The following is a 22,995-nucleotide window of genomic DNA, read 5'->3' as shown; positions in this document are numbered from 1 at the left end:
TCAGTTTGGTCCGTGTTAAACAGCCATGTGCCTAGAAGTGTGCGTGTTTTGCTAATTGTAAATTACATGTAAAATCTATATCCTGAATCAAAAAATTGACTGCAAACTTTGTGTCTGAAAGAGACAAAACTTTTCGTCCTCGAGCAACCTGTACCTTGGAAATGACAAACACTCCTCATGGTCGTCTGATCCCAGATCACTGACGGGATTTTAGAAAACACGCTAAGTTCTATTTAAATGTATTGCTTGGCATTTCTGGGACACAGAGGAATCTCTTCTGCCAACCCATAAATTCATTTAACATCTGTGCTTTCCCCTGAAAAATCATAATAACTAAAATAACCAATAACAATGCTATAATTAATTATTATTTCTATTAAAAGATAAGGCTTTTTTTTTTTTTTTCCTACCCTGTCTCTACTAAAAATACAAAAATAGCTGGGTGTGGTGGTAGGCACCACCACAATTTAGGTGGCATTCTGGGAGCAGTATTTCTACAGCTCTGTTAGTCACCCTTCATCCGTCAGTCAGAGGGAACTCCTTCTCTGCTTTTAACTACCAAAAACCCAGTAATAAAACTCCGACTCCCAGGGAACGCATGGCTCACTTACCTGCGAATTTTAGATTACCCAGGGAGCTGTTATGTTGTGTCTGAGGGGAAATAATCTATCTGAACAGAAATTAAGAAAAAATTAAAAGAAAAAAAAAGATGAGAAGAAAGAAGAATTGAAAGAGAGGGTACAAATATCTATTACAACAACATCATTTTCTAAAGCTGTTTATGATAAAAAGAGGATTTGGTAGCTTGTATTCCAGCTATATTAAATTAAATCAAATCCAAGATCCCTTTCCCAGACACACACAGGCCTGAAAACATCAGTCCTATCACAACAAACTAGCCCCTGGGAAAAGGAATCCTCCTGGCGGTGTGCCACGGACCCTTATAAACTGTTAACCGTGGTAATGAACCAATCCAAGAGACATATTAATAATGACACGAAGAGACACGTTTATTGTTGATTGTTGAGATGGTGGCAGATTTATTGCCAGCTTGCCAGGAGGGAGGGCTTGGCCCAGCAATGGTGCAATTAAAAACAAATTGAATACAGGGACAAAGAATCAATAATCTAACAGAGCAACTTTTAGTTTGCAAAATACAAACATAAATTAATTGACCTGAACACAGTTGCTAACTGGTCATTAATGTCTGCTTACTGGCCAATCAGAGCACATAATCCATCCCATTAAATTGATTGCAGCAGGCTGGGTCCCTGAACTTCAGCTCTGCCTGCCAGGGCAACCATCAGGGCACCTTGTTTAGGGGTGATTTTCAACACCACTAAAGCAAACGGACTGTGTTAGAAATTTTCCCCAGAAGCCCTAAATTAAGGAATTCTTTTTAAGGTTCCACTAAGAACTTCTTTATTCAACAGGCATGTTTTCAATGCTACAGTGTACAGCAATCCGTCCCAAGGGAAGGGACTTGAAGGGAATAAATCCATGTTGGACGTGGCTTTTCATGGTGTGGCTGCCAATACCCACTAAGCCGCCCTTTGAGATGCTTATTCATTCCTAAGAACAATTGACATTTTCCCTCAATCTTTCATAAAATCTTAAAAGCATATTCATGACATTTTGCTATTATTTGTATGGATTAATAACTTGGCTTTTCAGTCATACTGGTCAAAACTCAAGTTATCAACAGACACTTGTGACTAATGGCTACCATGCTGAAGAGTGTAAATACAGAGCATTTCCATCATCACAGAAAGGTCTATTGGACAGTACAGCTTTCTGTAGGATCTGGATATCCAGGGAGAAGAACATTAAAGGCAGATGAATTCTATGAGAAACGAAGAAGAATGCAAGACCCTGGGCAACGGGGATTGCACAAGGACAAACTTGACTAGGTTGTGTGTAGGATGTAAACGTGGAGAAATAATAAATAAGAGTGGAAAGGGTGGAAGGGGGGTGAAGGATAAAAGAATACAAATTGGGCTCAGTCTATACTGCTCAGGGGATGGGTGCGCCAAAATCTCACAAATCACCACTAAACAACTTACTCCTGTAACCAAATACCACCCGTTCCCCCAAAGCCTATGGAAACAAAAGAACTAAAAAAGAAAGAAACATTCCTCCTACAAAAAAGTAAAAAAAGAAATAAAGAAGAGAAGAAATAAGAGTGGAAAAGTAGGTTTGGCCCTGGATTGCTCAGCACTTGGAAAGACGATCTAAGAGGTTTTGACTTGACTTCATTGTCAATGGGGAGCCATTAAAATACAAGTGACATGATCAGTGTGTGCATCAGAAATACTTAGACAACACTGTTAAAATGAATAATAGGGAGGGAGAGACGAGGATTAGGTATCAATTAGGATGTGACAGGCAAAAGTCAGTAGAGAGTAAGATTCCACACTTTGAAGGTAGTGGTTGTGGGAACAGAAAGGGAGAGAATGACGTTATTGGACATGACATCTGCTTTGATAGGGAAGCAAAAGAGAAAAAGAGCCAAAGCTGAAGCCAAGGTTTTACACACAATGGTGTTTCCATGAATAGAAATGTGAATTACAAGAAGAGGAACAGGTTTTGGAGAAAAGAAGATAAGTTGTGGGTGGAACAGTTAAGATTTCTGAGGGATACCCAAGTTGAGGAACTAAGAAGATAATCATATATTACAGAATGGAATTAGCAAAGAACTAAAAACTGGAAATTTACATTTAGAAGCCAATGATATAGAGCTGATATTAACTCCAAGAAAAAACGTTATAATTACTAAGATAAGATAAACAAAACCGAAGGAGAGAAAAAAGATTAAGGAGGACAGATCCTGACTCCACAGAGATTAGACTACAACACCTCAAGCAGAGGCAACCTGTCAAAGAAAGCATGTGTATTGTAAATGACCCCGCGTGGTCGTCTGACCTACTTATTTAAAAGCTATGGAATTGAAAGGAAGTTAAACTAGAAGCTGAGTGGAGAATTCCATTGTCAACGGAAGTGAGTTTAAAATAAAACCTTGTACTTATCAGCGGTGCCCTTTAGCTTCTCTGAGCCTTAGTTTTCTCATTCAAAAAAATAGGAACATGAATCCCGCCCTCTGGGGTTAATTGGAAAATAGAATCAGATAATGTTTATGACTGCCACCCCACTTAGTTAACCCTTGAACAATATAGGGGCTGGGGTGATGACCACCACACACTTGAAAATCTGCATATAACTTTTGACTTCCTCCAAATTTAACTACTAAGAGCCTACTGTTCACCAGAAGCCTTACTGATAATAGGAAACAGTTGATTAATGCATATTTCGTATATATATATATTATATACTGCATTCATATAATAAAGTAAGCTGGAAAAGGAAAATTAGACTAAGTAAATTATAAGGAAGAGAAAATACATTTACTGTTCATTAAGTGGAAGCGGATCATCATAAAGGTCTTCATCCTCATTGTCTTAACAGTGAGTAGGCTGAGGAGGAGAGGAAGAGGAGGGGTAGGTCTTGCAGTCTCAGGAGTGGCAGGGATGGAAGAAAATTCACGTATAAGTGGACCTGCATGGTTCAGACTCATATGGTTCAAGGGTCAATGGTACTCAATGGATGATAACCATTGTTTATAATTACTAAAAAAGATTATTGACTGTTTTCCTTGTGATTATTTTGCTTCACTTGTATTGCTCTTCAATTTCTATCCCTACAGAGGAGAATTTTAGTGAACAAACAAAGACTTTTTTGAGAAGCCAGAATAAGAATAGGGACAACAGTTACTATTGTCAAGGCACTGGGTTTGAGGGTAAAACTTGTTAACTAGGAGCTCAAAACCAGGTTCGGGAATGCAAGTGAGACTCTCCAAATCTGTGTACACCTGCGATGTGTAGAAAGACATCACTATTCGGAATTCACAGTTTACTTGGATGCCAAACAGATGACTAACTAATCTCCTGGGTGGTGAGGCTTGAAACCTTATGTAAGATCCTGACTATATGAGGGTCATGGTGGATACTAATCTATCGGGAGAGTTTATGAACATTTACCAATTTGCCCTTCTTCTGAGGTGTGAGTGCTCCCCTCCTCACAGCAGCAGGAACGTGAGGGAAAAGATCTATTTACTGGAGCTATTGGCAGACAGGCCTCTTAGGAAATAAGCTGAGATCACCATGCAAATTGAGCAGAACATAACAGGCATTTCATTTTCCCTCCATCTCCGTATCAGTGATGATTTTCAGAACAGGCATTATGACTGTTCCGTTTGTTTAATTCTATTGCAAACAAGGCAGATGACAGCTCCAGGCCCTGACACTTCTCTCTCTCTCTCTCTCTCTCTCTTTTTTAAGGTGGAGTCTCACTCTGTCGCCCAGGCTGGAGTGCAGTGGTGTGATCTTGGCTCACTGCAACCTCCGCCTCCCTGCTTCAGCCTCCCCAGTAGCTGGGACTGCAGGTGCATGCCACCGGGCCCAGCTAATTTTTTCTGGCTACTATAAAAATCATCGTCAAACCAGGTGCCAGGACTGGCAGCCTTTTCTTGGATCATGTCAATGCATCTCTCTGCCTTTTTCCCAGCCAGGCCTCTGAAGTGGAAGTGCTGCCTCTTGCGGGTCCACCCCGCTTTGCTCTGACGGTGTGTTCATCCAGTGCTGCCTGTCGCCAGGTCCACCCAGGCTTTGTTCTGACGGTGTGTTCATCCAGTGCTGCCTCTCGTGGGGTCCGCCCGCGCTTTGTTCTGACGGTGTGTTCATCCAGTGCTGCCTCTTGGGGGTCCACCAGGGTTTTGTTCTGACGGTGTGTTCATCCAGTGCTGCCTGTCGCCAGTTCCACCCGGGCTTTGTTCTGACGGTGTGTTCATCCAGTGCTGCCTGTCACAGGGTCCGCCCCGCTTTGTTCTGACGGTGTGTTCATCCAGTGCTGCCTCTCCCCGGGTCCACCGCGCTTTGTTCTGAGGGTGTGTTCATCCAGAGTCACATTTGGTTTTGGTCTCACTCACCTTGGAAAATACCGACTCCTCCTGTTTTTATAATTCATGGACTATAAGTGTCCGAGGAGAAATTGAGTGTGTCATTCCCCCTTTCCTCTCCTAGACAGAGGCTCAGCCTACATATTTGATGGGTGGTGGGATGGAATTCCAGAGGCCATGGAGAAAATAGCCATAAAATCTATAAAAACTGTGTGAAGTGTGTGTGTGAGTACAGAAGAAACAGACAAAACCCATGAAAGCTGTGTGTATGTAAGAGTGTCTGTAGGTGTGAATGCGTATGTCTGTGTATGTGTACGCAGTGCCTGTGTGTGTCTTAGTTGCAATGCAGAGCAGAACAAAGCCCCATATTTATCCTCACAACAATGGGCGAAAAGGCCTGATACAAGGAGAAATCTTTTTTTTTTTCTTTTTTTACAAACTGTGTTGTGAACTGTGTTGTCACCAACTACACACAATGTCATGAAAGGTCACAACCTAGGAGACTCAGTGAAGGTCAACATGAAGTGTCAGATTCAGGTAATATCTGAGAAACACAGTAGTCTGAGAGCCGGGATAGGACCACTGCATGGTGGGGTGAGTGTGGCCTTGCTCTAACCCTGAGGGCAGGGGGCGGGGCAGGTGCACAAGGCGGTGTGGGGACCCCCTCCCAGTGAAAGGAGACTTGAGATCCCTTCCTTTATGTGCTATAGAGGGTGTTCTTGACAGTAACTTCATTCTTGATTCCTTCTATGTTGCAGCAGCCTTCTTAGTTACCCTAACCCTTCCATAAAGCCTGTGTATATATACACATATACATATATACATCTCAAACACTGAACATATATATGTGTATATCCAAGCATATATATGTGTATCTTTATATACACACAGATATATATATATGCTTGATGTTTGACGATTTCTCCATTTATCAGGTCTCTTCTCCCATTGTGAGAAGAAATATGTTGTTTGTTCTGCTCTGCTTAGGAACTAAGACACACAGAGGTCCTACGTACCCACTCACACTCACTCACAAACGCCCTCACACATACACACACTCTTACACACACACACAGCTTTCATGCTGTTTCCTCTGCAGTAACAGGCACACACTCACACGGTTTTTGTTTGTTTGTTTTTGTTTTTGTTTTGAGACGGAGTGTGGCTGTTGCCCAGGCTGGAGTGCAATGGCACGATCTCGGCTCACTGCAAGCTCTGCCCGCCGGGTTCCCGCCATTCTCCTGCCTCAGCCTCTGGAGTAGCTGGGACTATAGGCGCCCACTGCCACGCCTGGCTAATTTTTTCTATTTTTAGTAGAGACGGGGTTTCACCGTGTTAGCCAGGATGGTCTCGATCTCCTGACCTTGTGATCTGCCTGCCTTGGCCTCCCTAAGCGCTGGGATTACAGGTGTGAGCCACTGCGCCCAGCCACTCACACAGTTTTTATAGGTTTTATGGCTATTTCCTCTGTGGCCTCTGGAATTCCACCCCACCGTCCATTAAATATGTGTCCGCTTGACGTGGGTTGTGGAGGTTACAAATGTCAAAGAAGAACTGGGAAGCAAATGGCATCTTTCTCTTCCACCTTCTCTAACGAAAAACGTGAACAACAAGGTTTACAGTCACCCCAACTAGCAGTGTTAGCAAGGGACCCTAAATCCTAAAGCCTCTGGAGAAAAATACAAATAAGAAATAGTAAGAACAATGACAGAAGACTGCGATTACTTTCATACCAACCTAATAATTGTCCCATCGGCGGGTGAAAGTAGGAGAGACACAGAGTGCAGAGACTCCTGGTTGCACACAAATTCTCAGATAAATTACACTGAAAAATCATAACAGAATAACTAGAAAGGACTTTCATACCACCAGTTCAACCTTTCCATTGCAAAGTCAAGGAAATGATGCTCAGTAAAGTCCTTAACCTAATTTTGGCTGTGCGCTTTATCTGCACAAATACACAGAATTTGCAGCTTAGAGACCCCTTCTCAGAATCTTATTTCCCATTGACATACACACACACACACACACACACACACACACAAACACACATGCACACACAATCACACATGGGATTAAAGTATGCATATGTGCACATAAAGAAATTACTCTGAATTCTACTCTTCACCCCATGATAAGAAACCGGGAGAGGAACGTCTTGGAGACGCAGGCCTGCGCTGTTAGGAGCCGAGCGCAGTCTGAGGAGTGAGCGTTCTTCTGGCCGGTCCTGTTGTTTTCCACTCTTCTACCCTGCCTTTGTGAAGAGTAAATGTGATTACAATTTTAAATACAGGTTGAATACATCAAATTTATTTCAGGTTAACTGCCTGCTTTTCTTTAAGTCTATGAGCACACATGTTCGTTTAAATGTTTGGGTAATATTTAGGAAAAGAGGAGAAAATCGCCTAAAAAAAGAGATTGCTTACAAAGAAAGAGTTGAAAATAGGTAAATCCCTGGCAAAATTGTGACCTATGGTCCTGTCTCCCTGGGCCTGCTGCAACCGCTCCTTGGTGCAATCCCAGGATCCACCTGCTGCCCCCAACCCAGAATTGTCTCCTCAGGGCCCACCCTTTTCTGGAGCACCTCTGAAGGTTGACATTTTTCTCACCTAAGAACAAGTGCCTGTCTACGTACTCAACTCTGAGTCAGTGGTGTGTTGAACACTCTGCTGGCTACAGAGTGAGTACACCTGGCCTTGGGTGTTGCTTTGACACTTCCTCGCTAGTGTTAACTTGGATAAATCACTTCCAAGTCTCTGAATCTCACTTTCTGGTCTTGGAAAGGTTTGCTTTCTATTCTGTCATCTTGGGCTTTTGGGAAGCATAATCAAAAGAGATAATGCATGTAAAGTGCCTTGTTAACTATTTGTATTTTGATACCTTTTTTTTCATGAGAAAAGCTTAACCTCCACGAATAAGTCTAGTGAAAGGGATTTAAAGCATGTGGCAGCCGCATCAGCGTTGGATAAGGTGTTAATCTTTCTAAGCCTCCGTTTCCTTATTTGTAAACATGACTAGGGTGTATATTTTGTAGAGTGGATAGATGTAAGGAACGGCTGAGATAACGTTTATACTTAGCACGCCCAATGCTGAGGTTGGTTGGTGATTAGCAATATCTAGGACTGGCAGGACTGGGAACCCATTTTCTTTACATGCAAAACTCAACTTCAGATACCAACCAATTTCACCTGAACTGACACCAGGCTAAGAGATGCAGTCTTTTGTTTACATAGAAATTGCATAAGCTTGCTGTGGAGCCTCCTATGTAAGAATTTAATAAAATTCATCATTTCTAGCCCTCTGCATAAAATTGGGCCTAGCAAGAGGAGTTCATTCCATAAAAGGAAGTACCCTGTAGTGAAGAGATTTCCAAACAAGGCAGGAGAGTAGGTAGAGGATACCAACATCCAAGAAGCAACCATAGACAGGTCTTCTTACTCCATCTATCTCCAACAACAACGACAATGACATACCACTGGCACACATAGATCTCTGCGTTCTTTCAGAATGCTGAGGAGCTCATGACAGTTAGAATGACAATGAGATTCAGGATCTGCAGAGGGGCCAGGGTTTTCAGTATTTAGATAGGATAAAGTGGTAACATTTAAAATGCACATCCCTCGAGGGATGAGCTACTAGAAAATTAATTATCCTCTCTTTGCCCCCTCACAGCCTCTCTACATCATTTATTGTAGCTTTGGCGTCCCATTCCCACCACTAATTTTCTTTCTTGAGCTTTGTCCTCAACTTCTGCTGCTACAATGCAATGCAATGCAATATCAGTAGAAGGAAATATGACAAACACACACATACACACACACACATAGAGAGAGAGAGAGAGAGAGAGAGAGAAATCCTGAAAATGTTCCATGATCTAGAGCAAAGAACTAACTTTGGATGTCGTTGGCATTGGAGGGACTGCAGTACGCTGAAAAGACACTACTCTCAAAGTCCTGTGGCCATGGTTCAAGACCCACCTCTGCTACTTACTCACTGGGGACTCAGTCAGGCTCAACCTCCATGAGCTGCAGTTACCTAATTTGCAAATGGAGATAACAGTCACTGCATTACAGTCTTCCAGGGTTTGTTGTGTGGGTCAAAGGTGACAAAAACTGTGCCATCTCTGTAAAGTACTAGACAAATGTAGGGAATTTGTGTTATCCTTTTAGAACAATCTCTCAGTTTGTCACATTGAGGACCCTCTCACCTCCAGGGACCTTTCCCCCATGACTGTCCTCTCCGAGTCATCTGGACATATTTTGACTCCCCTGCCACCCATATCTGTGGGAAGATGCTTTATGATCACTGTGCTCCTATGCCACTCCAGTAGCCATATCAATCTGCTTCTGCTCATTGTGCAAACATTTGCCGAGTGCCTACTATGCCTCAGATGGTGTGCTAAGTGCTGAGGTTGGATATAAATAAATTATGATTCTTACTGTTCTCTAAGAATAGTTAACCTCGGAACATTTACCTACTCTCCAGCCAGGAAATTCATGCTGAATCTCAAATACACCCTTTCTGGTGTTAGGTTACACCTGTTCCCTAGTTCTGCATCATCTATGTAATGTTTGTGTGTTGTTTATCCCTAGACCTCGTAAGCCCAAAGCTGTTCTTTCCAGGAGACATAGGATCGTATCTCCCCAATCACTAGCATTTCTCCAAACTAAAAAATCTGGGTGATATCATTTTAATTCTTCCTCTTTCCAGGTATGAGGATGAATGCTCTCAGTTTCCTGTGGACAGTGCTCTCAGTTTCCGTGGCTCTTTGCAGGTAGGCCACGGTCACCCTGGCTGCACTGCTTAGTGGGGATGGGAGTCACTCCTGCCTGTGCTTGTGCCTTCAGCTTCTCCCGCTTTCTCCTGATCTGCAGGGCTGCCAGGCTGATTTTCCCCCCAACTAATCTGACCCCACAGCGGTGCCTCCCCCTTGCTCCAGATTTCCTCCACACTGAGGTATGCAGCCTAGATCACATTATCACATGCTCACACAGTACCTGCGCTGATCCCCTCAGTGGCTGAGATGTACCTCAGGTATCAGTGACACGATTTTAATGAAGGCAGCTTCTGTTCTCAATGAGAAGGATTTGGAAATTAGTTCCATCAGATATGTGGCAAAGGCCACCTTCTACAACAGGAAACGGCAGGCAGGGAGGTTGGTGGCAGAGTATCTCTCAGGCACTCCCATGGCAGGAGGGAAAAAGCGGGGCCCCGTAGGTGTGCACTCCCTTCTGCTGATGGCATCTGGTTGGCAGAAGGAATGAGATACCCACTTCTCAAATGGACAGAAGATGTATAAACACCTTTTTGTTTTTATAAACAGACAAGTGGCAGCTCGGAAATTTTTCTGTTTTTCTCATTGCAAAATCAATACCCATCAGCAGTTTGAAATTAAAGGTGAGATTAGGCCTCAGTTTTATACATGCCTTATTGTCTTCCAAAAGCTTTCTACTCAGTCAGATAAATTTTCTTTAAGAGGATTAGGAAACTTTCATTATCTTTATCTAACCTGAACTAACACTATGTCTGAAAAATTAATCTATAGACTGGACAAAAGCTGATGGCTGCTGGGAGAATAACTCTGGGGCTTCTTTCTAATTGAGTAGTGGGGTCTCTACATCCACCCTCTGGTAATTCAACTGCCTTCCAAAGAAAGAGCAAGTCACTGCATCACTAAGCAAGGGGAAAGAATTCAGCTTTCTGACCGCCTTCACTGCAGCCACTCAGTAAAGCTACAAACCAGCCTGCCAAGGATCCCAAGAGAATGTCCTCCTCGAGAGATCTTCCCAAAGAGAAGCTTCTCCCCAAGAGAATGTCATCCCCAAGAGAACGTCATCATCAAGAGAAACTCCTCCCCAAGAGAAGATCCTCCCCAAGGAAATGTCCTCCCCAAAGGAATGTCATCCCCAAAAGAAGATCTTCCCCAAGAGAAGCTCTTCCCCAAGAGAAGCTCCTCCCCAAGAGAAGGTCCTCCCCAAGAGAACATAATCCCCAAGAGAAGCTCCTCCCCAAGAGAAGCTCCTCCCCAAGAGAAGGTCCTCCCCAAGAGAAGCTTCTCCCCAAGAGAAGCTCTTCCCCAAGAGAAGCTCCTCCCCAAAAGAAGGTCCTCCCCAAGAGATCATCATCCCCAAGAGAAGCTCCTCCCCAAAAAGAAGGTCCTCCCCAAGAGAACATCCTCCCCAAGAGAAGCTCTTCCCCAAGAGAAGCTCCTCCCCAAGAGAACATCCTCCCCAAGAGCAGATCCTCCCCAAGAGAAGGTCCTCCCCAAGAGAAGATCCTCCCCAAGTGAAGCTCCTCCCCAAGAGAAGCTCCTCCCCAAAAGAAGGTCCTCCCTGAGAGAAAGTCCTCTCCAAGAGAAGATCCTCCCCAAGAGAAGGTCCTCCCCAAGAGATCGTCATCCCCAAGAAAAGCTCCTCCCCAAGAGAAGATCCTCCCCAAGAGATCATCATCCCCAAGAGAAGCTCCTCCCCAAGAGAAGGTCCTCGCCAAGAGAACATCATCCCCAAGAGAAGCTCTTCCCCAAGAGAAGCTCCTCCCCAAGAGAAGGTCCTCCCCAAGAGAAGCATCCTCCCCAAGTGAAGCTCCTCCCCAAGAGAACATCCTCCCCTCCCACAAGAGGGGGTCCTGACTGCCTCTGAGACTGACCCAGATCCTCCCCAAGAGAAGGTCCTGCACCCAAGAGATCGTCAATTGGCCTGGAATGTGGAGACTGAGGAGCTGACCTCTGGAATAGATGCCATGCTGTCCTCAGACTTTTTCTGACCTGAAGCTTGGAGGTCCACAGGGACACCTCATAGGCTGCCACATCCCACCCAAGGGATCGCTTAGCGTGTGTTATGGAGAACATCCTTCTCTGTCACTGGGCCCCCAGCCCATTATGTTGTGCATTGACTTTGATGTGCTTACATCATCTGTCTTAGTTCTTGAAAAGGGATAGGCTTGCTCGGTTTGAGTCTGTTTCTCTACAGTGCCTGACAGTTATTTTTTATTTCAGTGCCACATTTCCTGAATTTGAAGATAACTTTGCTGTCAAGGCCACAGAGGTGGCACTGAGGTGTCACTTCCGATGCTGAGAATGTCAGCTCCTCTGGAACCAAGCCCAGGTGCAGGCAGGTGGGGTAGTGAGAGCTCACAGTCTCTTGTTTTCTACACCCTCAGAAACTTTCAACAGATAGCCCAGCTCATCTCTGATGACTGATCTCACCAAGTGCCTCTGTCGTCCTCTGAGGAGAAGTATCAGATGTGACAGTTGTCTTGATCTCCAGATGGCAGGCAGTCTTGTCGCTCCAGAGCCGTGGGTGGACGTGTATGGAGAGTGGAAACCCGCAGCGTCTGTAGACGTCTGTCGGATGGCAGGCGTGTGTGAACGCCTGAAAGCACGCGAGGAGGGGAGCAGGGCTTGGAGGCTGGGCAGGAGCAAAGCTTCAGGCAGCATGGCAGAGCCAGGGACTGCTGGGGAACAGCAGTGGCAGCAGACAGCTCTCTGGCCCCACACATGCCGTTACAAATGGCTACAGAGGCAGGCCTGGCTGCTTGCGCCAAAAGGAAAGAATGGGCAACCTGAATGGTACAAGTGACTGAAGCATGAATAGACAGCCCCCATGCAACCTCTCTCTAGGATACCAATTGAAATGAGCAACATCATGGTCTTTTTTTTTTTTTTTTAAACCAGAGATGAGGAATCTATCTTAGCTAAGCAAGGATGCCATACACGTTTCACAAACTAAAAAAAAAAAAAAAAAAAATCTGTTGAATCTATGACAGATGGGATCTGATAAAAAGGCAGATGCTAAAGACTAAATCACACATAGGGACCCTTTCCGAGAGCTCACTGTGTTTCCTCAAGATATCTGCAAAGGAGGCTCTGAAAGAAGTCCACCTGAACCTTTCATTTGGTGGAGGAAGGATGTGTCACTGGGTGACGGAACTAATGTGCTTAGAACTTCATTCCTGCCATGAGCCAACACCTGACAGAAATTGCTTTACATGGTGATGATAGTTGGGGTCAAGTTCAAAATAAGTTCACTTGGATTGCTGCCTTGCTTTAAAATGGTTCTCAAATTCTCGGAACTGCTATCTGCATGTGTTTTTAATTCTCAATATTTAATATCTGAGAATCTGACATTTCTTCAGCCCCATTTTTGAGGTGTAATATGAAATTTAAATTAAAAGCTATTTTAAAATGCACATGTGATACCATTCTTGGGCCATCCTGATTCACATTTTTAAAGGAGAGTGGAAGAAGTTGCTAAGTCTTCCTTCCTCCTTCCCCCTTTTTAAAATTGTCTGAATTTATTACCAACATTGACCTGCAGCTATCATTCTGACTAACATCCCTCTTGGATGTGGGCTCCATCGTCAGGCTATGAGAGAGTGTTTAAACACAGCAGCCTTGCCAGGGAGGATCTGCCCAAACAGCACTCAGAGACCCCTCCAGGGCACGCGTGACCAGCAACTGTGCAAAAGCAGTCACGTCACAGGGTTTCTCATCAGCATTATTAGTCTTTTATTATGACAAGCCTATAAGAGAATTAAAAGGCACTGAGAGTAGTACCGTATTTATCTATGTTTGAACGTATCTCAGCCCAGCTCCAGAGTGCTAAGTAACTTACGAGAGCTCAACCAGTGCATGTTATACAACTTACTGATGAGAACAGAAGGGCTAAAGATAACATTTACAAACTCTGAGAAGATATTCAGCACTTAGTTAAGTACCCGTTCGATGGGAAAAATTCCAAGACATATACTCAAACTCTGGATTCAATAGAGGAAGATGGCTTTTGTGTCTTCACACACAAGTAGAAGAAACACCAACATGGTTCTTCCCTTCCATCACTGACGGGAATGGCAACCCCAGATCCAGCTGGGACTTACCTTGCACTATGAGATGAACCCGGGATGTTTTGGGATGATTGTCTGTCTGCACAGAGCAGGTGTACGGACCTTCGTCATACACATCCACGTTTTGGATCATGATGCTGTACTGGGTTGGTGTATTGACCAGGATGATCACACGAGGGTCTATGGACCACTTGTCATTCCCAGCATAGAGGATGGTGCTGCGGTTTAACCAGGCCACCCGGGTTACCCGGTCATCTATGGTGCACCTGCAGTGAGGCCGGGAATGGTGGAGGGAGGAAGAAGGGAAAGAGAGTGGAGAGATTATATAACGTGGTAGATATGATGTTGCATTCTGAGGAGTAATTGAAACAACGTAACACAGTACTAAAAGGAAACAATTACTGATGAAACTTCCTAAATATAAACTAAGAGTGACCAAAATCATCTTGAAGAACTGACGATACAAAATCACTTCTATTTGATTTCGAGACATATTATGTGAATATCTTTGCCATCCATTCGCTTTCCCTGTTATTTTTATCCCATAGGCTTATATGAAAATTAGTTTATGTTTCTTGAGCACATTTACCACCTTGAGGAAGAAGTGGCCCAGGGGCACATGGGAGAGAGAGTGGATCAGCATTTCAAATAGGTCATAGATAATCCACAAAGCAAATACTTAACTTGTAGTTAATCAAAAATTGAACATATTTACCTCCAGACCTCCCTGGTGTTGATAATCTCCTTATACCCCTAAGCAGCGCAAAGCCTGCAAACTACAATTTATAACATGGGTTGGTAAAATTCACCTTAGAAAGCCAACAGTTTTTGAGGAAGTCAAAACTGCATCTTAGGACATCAGGAGAGGAAAGAAGAAAATTATCAGCAGAGTCCCTGTTCCTCAGACACTCTGTCCCATTGGGAGACAGAACAAGGCTATTATCAAAGCAGGGAGCTGTGCCCCCACCTCCCACCTACTCTCCTTAACAATTTGAGGCTATGAACACAAACGAGACCCATGTGTCGGTGTGGATGACCTGCGGGCTGTCAGGCCTGACACAAGACTGAACGTGCTGGACATCTGTGCATGTGCCCAGGAACTGAGGACGTGGGAATGGAAGCATGAGGAAACAGAATGCTTTCTAAATGTGGGTGCACACCCATCACTCCATGCTACACATAGGAAGGCACAATGACAACCAGCCTTGCCAATGTCCTGGCAGAGAGAGGAGGGACGTGAGTCCAACACCTGCAGGTGAGGAGAACACGGGGAATAGGCATGGCCTTCCCTCACTGGATCTGACCTAACATTTGGGTGGCAGCAGTGATCCTTCAGGCAGGTCTCAGGAGACAGAAGGACCCCAGAGACACTGGCTGCAGTAGAGAGGTCAGGATCTGGTCAAGTGGCCAGTCTCACCTGGCCTGAGTGGCTCTGGGTCTCCAAGCACCAGAACCACAGCCCTCTAGAATGGGGAAAACACCGGATCTACGGCGGTCCTCTCCTTGGTTGGTAGGAAGAATAAAAGTAGTACCAGCTTCCAGTAACCCAGGCCTTTTTATGAACTGGCCCATCTGCCCTTCAGCCGCTGAGAAGTTGGGTAGGGAGGGTATTAGGCACTCTCACAATATCGTAGGAAGAGATTTTTCTTTTCTAAATAAGCATGTGAACAATACAAAATGAATAATACATGTAAATAACACCAAGATGATACAGGCCCAGCTAACCATTCACTCCTCACCAATGCCCAGCACCCACTGGTGATTTGGTAGCAACTTGTTATATCTCGGTCTACATCTTACTCCTTATACACATGCATGAACTTGTATGAAGCTTGTGTTGATTCGTTTTCACCTGAAATAGAATCATACTCTAATATTCCAATGAAACTATTTTTTTTTAATTTGACCACAGGCATCCCTTGCACACCAGCAGTTACAGACCTCAATCTGCAAGCTTTCTAGGTAAGCGAGTTTCCAGGGCCCAACTGCATCCACCAGTAGGACCTGATAATTTAGGTACCATTGAATGATTCTTTCCCATCATTATAGAAATGTCATTGGTATAAAGAAAAATTGAAGTCATGTTATCTCCTCCACATCACGAGGCATCTCACTTCTTTTCCTGTTGTTTTCTTGCTTCCATAGCATTTTTCTATTTCCCTTATGATGCCCTAATGGGTCTTAAACCCTAATGGATCCTTCCTGCTCCCCGCTTTCAAAGGCTTTTCTTAGGGAAAAAATATGATAAATGTATTCATTCTCAACTGCAAATGACTGATAAGGGCAAACCTTTCCTAAGGATAGGTGAATTTTCATAAAGGAGGAATCCCTGTTTGAAGAGTTCCTCCCAAAGAAAGTTCGAATAGTAGAATTCCAAAAATACCTGGAAGTAGATGCTAAATTGAGACAGAGTGAAGGGCGTGATGTTCCAGTCCCTTCTAGTTGTGTGGTCTTCGAGGCACCACACAACCCAAGTGACTAAGTGAAAACAAATATTCTTGCTTTAATTTTGCTCAGTTATGTAACCCCTTGCACATTTTTAAGTTGCCATAAAAAATCATGTAAGCTACAATGGAAAAGGATGAATTTTTTGGTCTTTAGAAAATATTCACATTTAAAATATTTTTTTAAGTCACAAAATTCCTGTGTGTGCGTGTGTATTTGTTTAGTAGAATTTAAATATCATAGTGATTAATACTCATGATTATCTGCTTTCAAAATTCAGGAACTCTTTTTCTAAAAGTCATAACATGTGCATTGTTCCTTTTTAAACTGGAACTTGTTTTCCCATTATATATCTTCTGCAGAAGAATGTATTTCATGCTTGAAGGTCTTTTATTGATCACCTACCATATTTATTTGCAACCAAAAATATATAGAGATTGAAATTTGAATTTCTTTTATGTCTTATGACCATAAAACTTTAAGCAATAATATATTTCTTAAATGAATGGTCATTACAAATATAAAATTGATAGAACATAAATATATAGCATATTTCGTTAAGTAATAATTAAACATGAAAAAGTAAACTTACTAGAAATACAGCTTTTAAATAGATGGATAAGCCCCTTTTTTAAATGCCATAGATAAATATCACTCACTGCTAGAATGAGATGGAGTTCAGGATCAATTCTATTCCCACTTTTGCTTTTAGAGAAACCTTGCTCACGTAAGAACATGGAAATGAAAATTGTGCATAGCAATGCCACTCAATTATTTGAATGCTTTCCAAGATATATGCCAAAAATCACATAGTAATATAGCTTCAAAGATAATTTTAATGATCTCGCAGCTGACAAATCAATTAATTCCTCTTTCAATTTCTTTTAACGCAATGAATTGGAAAATACCTGACTTGCAAAGGGGTTTATAACCCAGTATTAAATTCATTCAATTTCTCAGTATCTGGAAAGCATATGATACCATTTTACCAGGCCTTGTCAAATGACTATAAAAAGATGTTATTATTTTACTGGAAGTGCCTTGTTTAACCCAATACACTCAGAAATGTTGGGAAAATACAAATACTGTTTATTTTGATATGCTAAATCACAGTGCCCTCTGTTAGAACATGTCTCATCTCCGAGTTCTAATTCAAAATGGAGAATGCAGTAGCTTGGCCATGAATCTATTCCTGATGCAATCAGGTATCATTGCCTTTAGTGCTCTGTTTTGCTTCTGTGGGGGTCTCCTTCGAGACTGGTACCCCGTTCCATGATAGTCGGGTGATGGAGGTGACAAAGAAAACGAAAGAAGGTTGTCTCCTGGATGATGTGTGAAGTGGGAGCTGTCAGAAGGGAGATGCAGAATTACATTGCAACTTCAGGCACTTACTCAAGCAGATCAACTTTAGGTAATTTGAGATCTTTGAAGTGCATTTCCTGAATCTTATCATTGTCCTTGCACAGGACCAACCACTACAGATTGAGGGTGCATAGAACCAGTGCAAACGGCCACAGGCTTGAGTAAGGGCGGACTTTGAAACAGGTCAATCCAAAACTGCTCTCTGGGCCAGAGCACGCTCTCAGTGCCCTGGTCACACAGCCCTTGGAAAGCCTGTGTTTTCCTTGGTTAATCCTGCGTCAGGTGAGCGGCCATGATCCGGTGTACTTGCTCTTGGACCTGGGCCTCCTTATGGGCATGGAGTGCAAACAGAAAAGAGTAACTGAGGAAAAGCCATCTCTCTAAATGGGCAAAGATGGTTCCCAAGTTTGTATGGTTCTCAGAACCTAACGACAGAGAAACTGAGTGAAACAATGAAGTCAGTTGAGGAAAGTTATTTTCCTCATGATGTTGCTGTGCTTCAAAAGAAAATGTAGTTTCATGGCTTTGTGCTTTCTTCCATCACCTTAGGACTCTTCCATGGTCCCCTGAACAGCAGGAAAGAGAACGCAGGGAAGGACTTAAAAAGTTGGCTTGAGTGCTCTTCTAAACTCAGGCTCCTTCCCTGCTGTCTGTGGCCATGTCCTGGACCCTCATTAACAAGAAGCACAGAGGGGAACACTTTTGATGTTAAATAAGGGGAGCCAAGAGGCACGTTGAGGAAGGTTAATGACAACTTTCTGATCTCTTGGAAATTATTTCAGATATTTTAAATTCTTACATTCCAAGCTAACCCTACCTACTGATCCTTGATAAAACAGAACTCATTACAACTACATCACAAGTAACCTCTAATAGTGTATATTGCTTGTACAGAACCAGGCATAGTCGTAAGAACTTTCAATATATCAAATCATTCTATCCTCATAACTACCCTTTGAGATGTGTTCTGTTAATATTATATCCACATTTTACAGATGAGGAACCTGAGGCACAGACAGGAAAAAAGGAAACCTATCTGGAAGACACTCGTACACATTCTTAACCTCTAGCCATGTGTGAGGAAAGAAGGTGTAAATGAGAGTCTGGAAGAGCAAAGAAACGCCTGACAGACATCAGAAGGCAGAGATCTTTCTCAATATGTGCCATGGGGTTAAGATCCAGGGTTGTTTTGTTTTGTTTCCAGAGGAAGAGGTGCAGTTAGGGAAATCCATGCCTTAAAGCGGTGGTTTTCAACCTTTACTGTGCATCAAAAACAGATTGCCGAAGCCAGCCCTCAAAGAGCCTTTGGTTCATGGGCCTGGAGGGAACCAGAATGTGCATTTTCAACAGGTTCCCAGTGGATGTTGATACTGCGGCTCTGGGGACTCCTCTTGGAGAATCACTCACTGCCTTAAAGAAACCAGGCAAGTGATGGGCTGGAATTTTAATCAAAATAATCACGGAAAAGTAAAATCGGTCGGCTTTAACTTTTTTGTATTCTTTACTTTTGTTTTTATATTTTGTCTTTGAAAATGCAAAAAAAATAAAAAATAAAAAATAAAAGTGCCACGATTCATTCAACAGATATTGAATGAGTGCCTAAGGTGCACGAGGTAACTTCCTAGGAGCTGAGAACACAGTAGGAACAGGCCAACAATGTTCCTGCCCCATGACACTATACCCAGTGAGAGACAAAGGAAACATGTATGTCTAGATATGTTTGTTTCAGAATGACACCTGGAGAGAAATAAAACAAGGTAAGGAATGGAGAGTGTATCATGGGAACTGTGAACATATTTGGAACAGAATTCTCAGGAAATGCCCTTCCATGGCCTACGTGCCAGATGTTGAATGGCTGAATGTTTATAACTCTAACCTTGGGAGCCATAAGATGCATGTCCGAAAATTATGTCTAACTTTAAAATGAAATTCTCATCTCACATACACGCACAGATAGCTGCAGGAACATTTAAGTGATCTGGGTGGTTGGAGAGCAAGTCTTTTAAACCAGCTTCAGCAATGGTGTCCTCATATATTGATGACTTTGTACGTGTTCGAAGAATTGATAATTGATATTTTGAAAAACTGAGAGTTAACTAGAAAATGCCTTTACAGTTCCTCCTTTGTTACAGTGATAATACCTAAAACAGGGTGCATACCCTTGTGTTTTAATTAGTAGACAAAGGCAAATGTAGTTAAATCTGTAATTCAGACTCATCATCCTAAACCTCCATTCTCTTTGTAATATACGGATAATACCGAAGATCCTAGACTCTTCATAGAGCTTACATCTCTGAATTTAATTTATATTCTCATGTGTTAAACTATGTCACATGGATAGTAACCATACTCAGTATCACCAGTACCTCCCAGCCTCTACCCAGCAGCTAGTAGGTCATCGATACATATTTATAATGATAAAAGGTGTACGACAATGTTTCTCAAATGGGCATCAAAAGAACCCACATAAGGAGACATATATGTGGGGACATACATGTGTCCTTCTGCAGGATATCTGAATCTATATCTTTATCTGTATCTACCCACACATAGACACACACAGAGTCCATGGGCTCTTTATGTATATTTTTCAATTTAGTGTTTTCTTTTCTATTATAATTGGGAGATGTATAATATAAACCTATGCTAAATGTGGTATGACAACAATTAAATGTAAATGTTCAGGTTTGCATCTGTGTTCACCACACTGGCATATTGAGAAGTCCTTGCACTGTCTCAGGCTAATGACAAAAATACAGAGGTGACTGGCTTTGTCAGTGATGCCTTCCTACCAGCAAAAGCTGAATGATGCGGGCTCAACTGTAGTAATGAAGGTTCCCAAGCACTGAAATGAGCCACTGTGGAAGGAGAACTTCATTATCACAGGATGTGGGTGGAACTCAGAAGGGAAGGCCTTACAGCAGTCAGTGCCACATCCACACTGCAACTTGGGATTTAATTTTATTTATTTACTTATTTATTTATTTATTTTTTATTTTATTTTTATTTTTTGAGACGGAGTCTCGCTCTGTCGCCCAGGCTGGAGTGCAGTGGCACGATCTCGGCTCACTGCAAGCTCCACCTTCCTGGTTCACGCCATTCTCCTGCCTCAGCCTCCAGAGTAGCTGGGACTACAGGCGCCCGCCACCGCGCCCGGCTAATTTTTCATATTTTTAGTAGAGACGGAGTTTCACTGTGTTAGCCAGGATGGCCTCGATCTCCTGACCTTATGATCTGCCCACCTCAGCCTCCCAAAGTGGATTTAATTCTAATAAAACATCACCTGTTCCATTAAGTTAGTGTTCCAAGTTTAAATTTTAGTGGCTATATATGTGCATAAGTTATAATTTCAGAAGTTACAGTCATATAAGAGTGTAAGCTTAAGGCATTTATACCTTGTTTTATGATTGCACATATATAAAGATTTTTTAATAGTTACCACTGGAAATCGATGAAAATCTTGTCTCTCTTCCCATCCTTGACCCCTGCTTTTAAAGTGGTCTTCTATAGAATACTCAAATGAAGAAATGCTGGGTGGAATTTTAAAGCCGAAATGCATTTCTCTGAATTTACTTTTTAAATACATTCCCCCACATTATCTTGTAACTTTTTGGTTTTCCTTTTTCATAAATTGAGAGTTAATTGAATTTTTGCTAAGAAAAACCTTACTGTGTATCAAAACATATTAATAATGCCAGTCCAAAAACTGGGAGGAAGACCTTGCTTTAATAAACTCATAAACCAATGATAAATAATTTTTTTAAAGGAAAAAGAACAGGCAGGCCAAAATGAAACATATTTAGATCAACTCCCAAGGTATTCTAAATTGCAAAAGCTGTTTTCCCAGAAGGCTTTAACTACTCAGTTATTTCCTGAGTTACAAATAGAGCCAACTTCAGAACATCAACAAGGACCCTAAATTATGTAGGGGAAAACTTTACGATTCAGATAGTCGGAAATGCAACGAGAGTAATAACTCTGCTAGAGCTAATATTTGCTGATAAGGTATTGGCTGAGAATGTATCTGAAAGCCTCTGCAGAAAAAATGGTGAGGGATAAGAGCTACTTACAGAGAGTACAGCACAAAAATATTTCAGTAGTGCAAGGGGTTGACTTTGAAGTCTGGCATAATATGACATCTGCAGTTCGCTAGAAAATTGGCAGACAGGACCACACTAACAGCAGCTGGAGGGGAGATGTCACGTTAATACATGGGAAGGGCGCACGCCCACGTGTGTGTGCATTTGTATGTGTGCGTGGAGGGGGAGGGGAGGTTACTCAGAGAAAAGACACTAATGCCTTCAACATGAGGGCCTGCAACATGAAGACACAGAGTTGTGGAAACACAACCAAGGGAGGTTGAGGGCTTTCCTGAAAACAGCATCGCCGGAGGCAGAAAATCAACCACTGGATGATAATGTGCTGCAATTTCAGCCATGTCTGATGACAGATGAGTCCACCAAAAATTGCTCATTGTGTCCTGACGCAAGCAAGGGGAACCTCTGGTCCCCACAAGCACAGTGAGGACTCTACCTGAATGCAGAGAGCAATTTCCCATACCATGCAAGTGAGGCAACTGTGCTGACGGCAGCTCAGAACAGAGTATCTGATGCAGGGAAGGAAAATGAAAGGCATGATTTGTATGGAAAGATGGCTCCACAAAGAGGCAGAAATTGCTTATAACTACAAAAGAGGGGTTAAACTGCTTGGCTGTGGGAGGAGAGAGGAGGAGAATTCCTATCTTGGTAACAGAAGTAAAGCGTAGGGTAGTGAAACGTAATTACAAAAAGTAAGGGTGGGCAGAAAGGCCAGAGAAAGCTCTCTGAACAAAATAATGAATGATTGAGATGGTTTCTTCCCAGGCTTCAAGTCACTCTATAAATTCACAGGGTATGTTGAGATCACATTATTAGTTTCCCAAGAAGAGGTAGGCAAGGTTGAAATAAAAATAACAACAAAAAACATCTAAAAAGACAATACCTGCTTTCAAGGTCCTTATGAGTTCAGACAAATGATAGGACACAGGAGTGTTACAAAGGCACCCTATTACATTCATGGATACAATAAAAAGTATATATCTGTCCATTTGTTTAACAGATATTTAGTAATCACCTGCTAAGGACCAGACACTGTGTCAGACCTTATAAATAGAACATTTAGGAGAGACACCCCGTCCCTACCCTTGTGAAGCTTGCAGCTTTGAGGTAGCAATATGCAATAAATAAAGTCACAGAACACTGATACACGAGTACAAGCTGAATTAGGATGGTGTCTTAGTCCATTCCATTACCATAAGGCTGGTAATTTATAAAGAAAAGAGGTCTATGTGGCTCACAGTTCTGCAGACTGTAGAGGAAGCGTGGTGCTGCCATCTGCTTGTGGTGAGGGTCTCAGGA

The 22,995-nt window shown here is 42.7% G+C and overlaps 1 protein-coding gene across 8 annotated transcripts in view; it reads right to left on the bottom strand.

Annotated features, from left to right (window-relative positions):
• Nucleotides 1-22,995, bottom strand: part of OPCML (opioid binding protein/cell adhesion molecule like) — a 1,159,098-nt gene that overhangs the window by 242,827 nt on the left and 893,276 nt on the right. For all 8 annotated transcript variants that reach the window (XM_017949265.3, XM_017949264.3, XM_031653869.1 and 5 more), the window contains one exon: nucleotides 13,826-14,058. In XM_017949265.3, the coding sequence (XP_017804754.1) occupies nucleotides 13,826-14,058 (233 nt within the window). The remainder of the gene's footprint in view (nucleotides 1-13,825; nucleotides 14,059-22,995) is intronic.

Source organism: Papio anubis, chromosome 12, assembly GCF_008728515.1.
Source record: "Papio anubis isolate 15944 chromosome 12, Panubis1.0, whole genome shotgun sequence".
NCBI classification, from domain to species: domain Eukaryota; kingdom Metazoa; phylum Chordata; class Mammalia; order Primates; family Cercopithecidae; genus Papio; species Papio anubis.
Note: the sequence above shows the minus strand (reverse complement) of the source record. Positions and strands in the feature narration are given on the sequence as shown.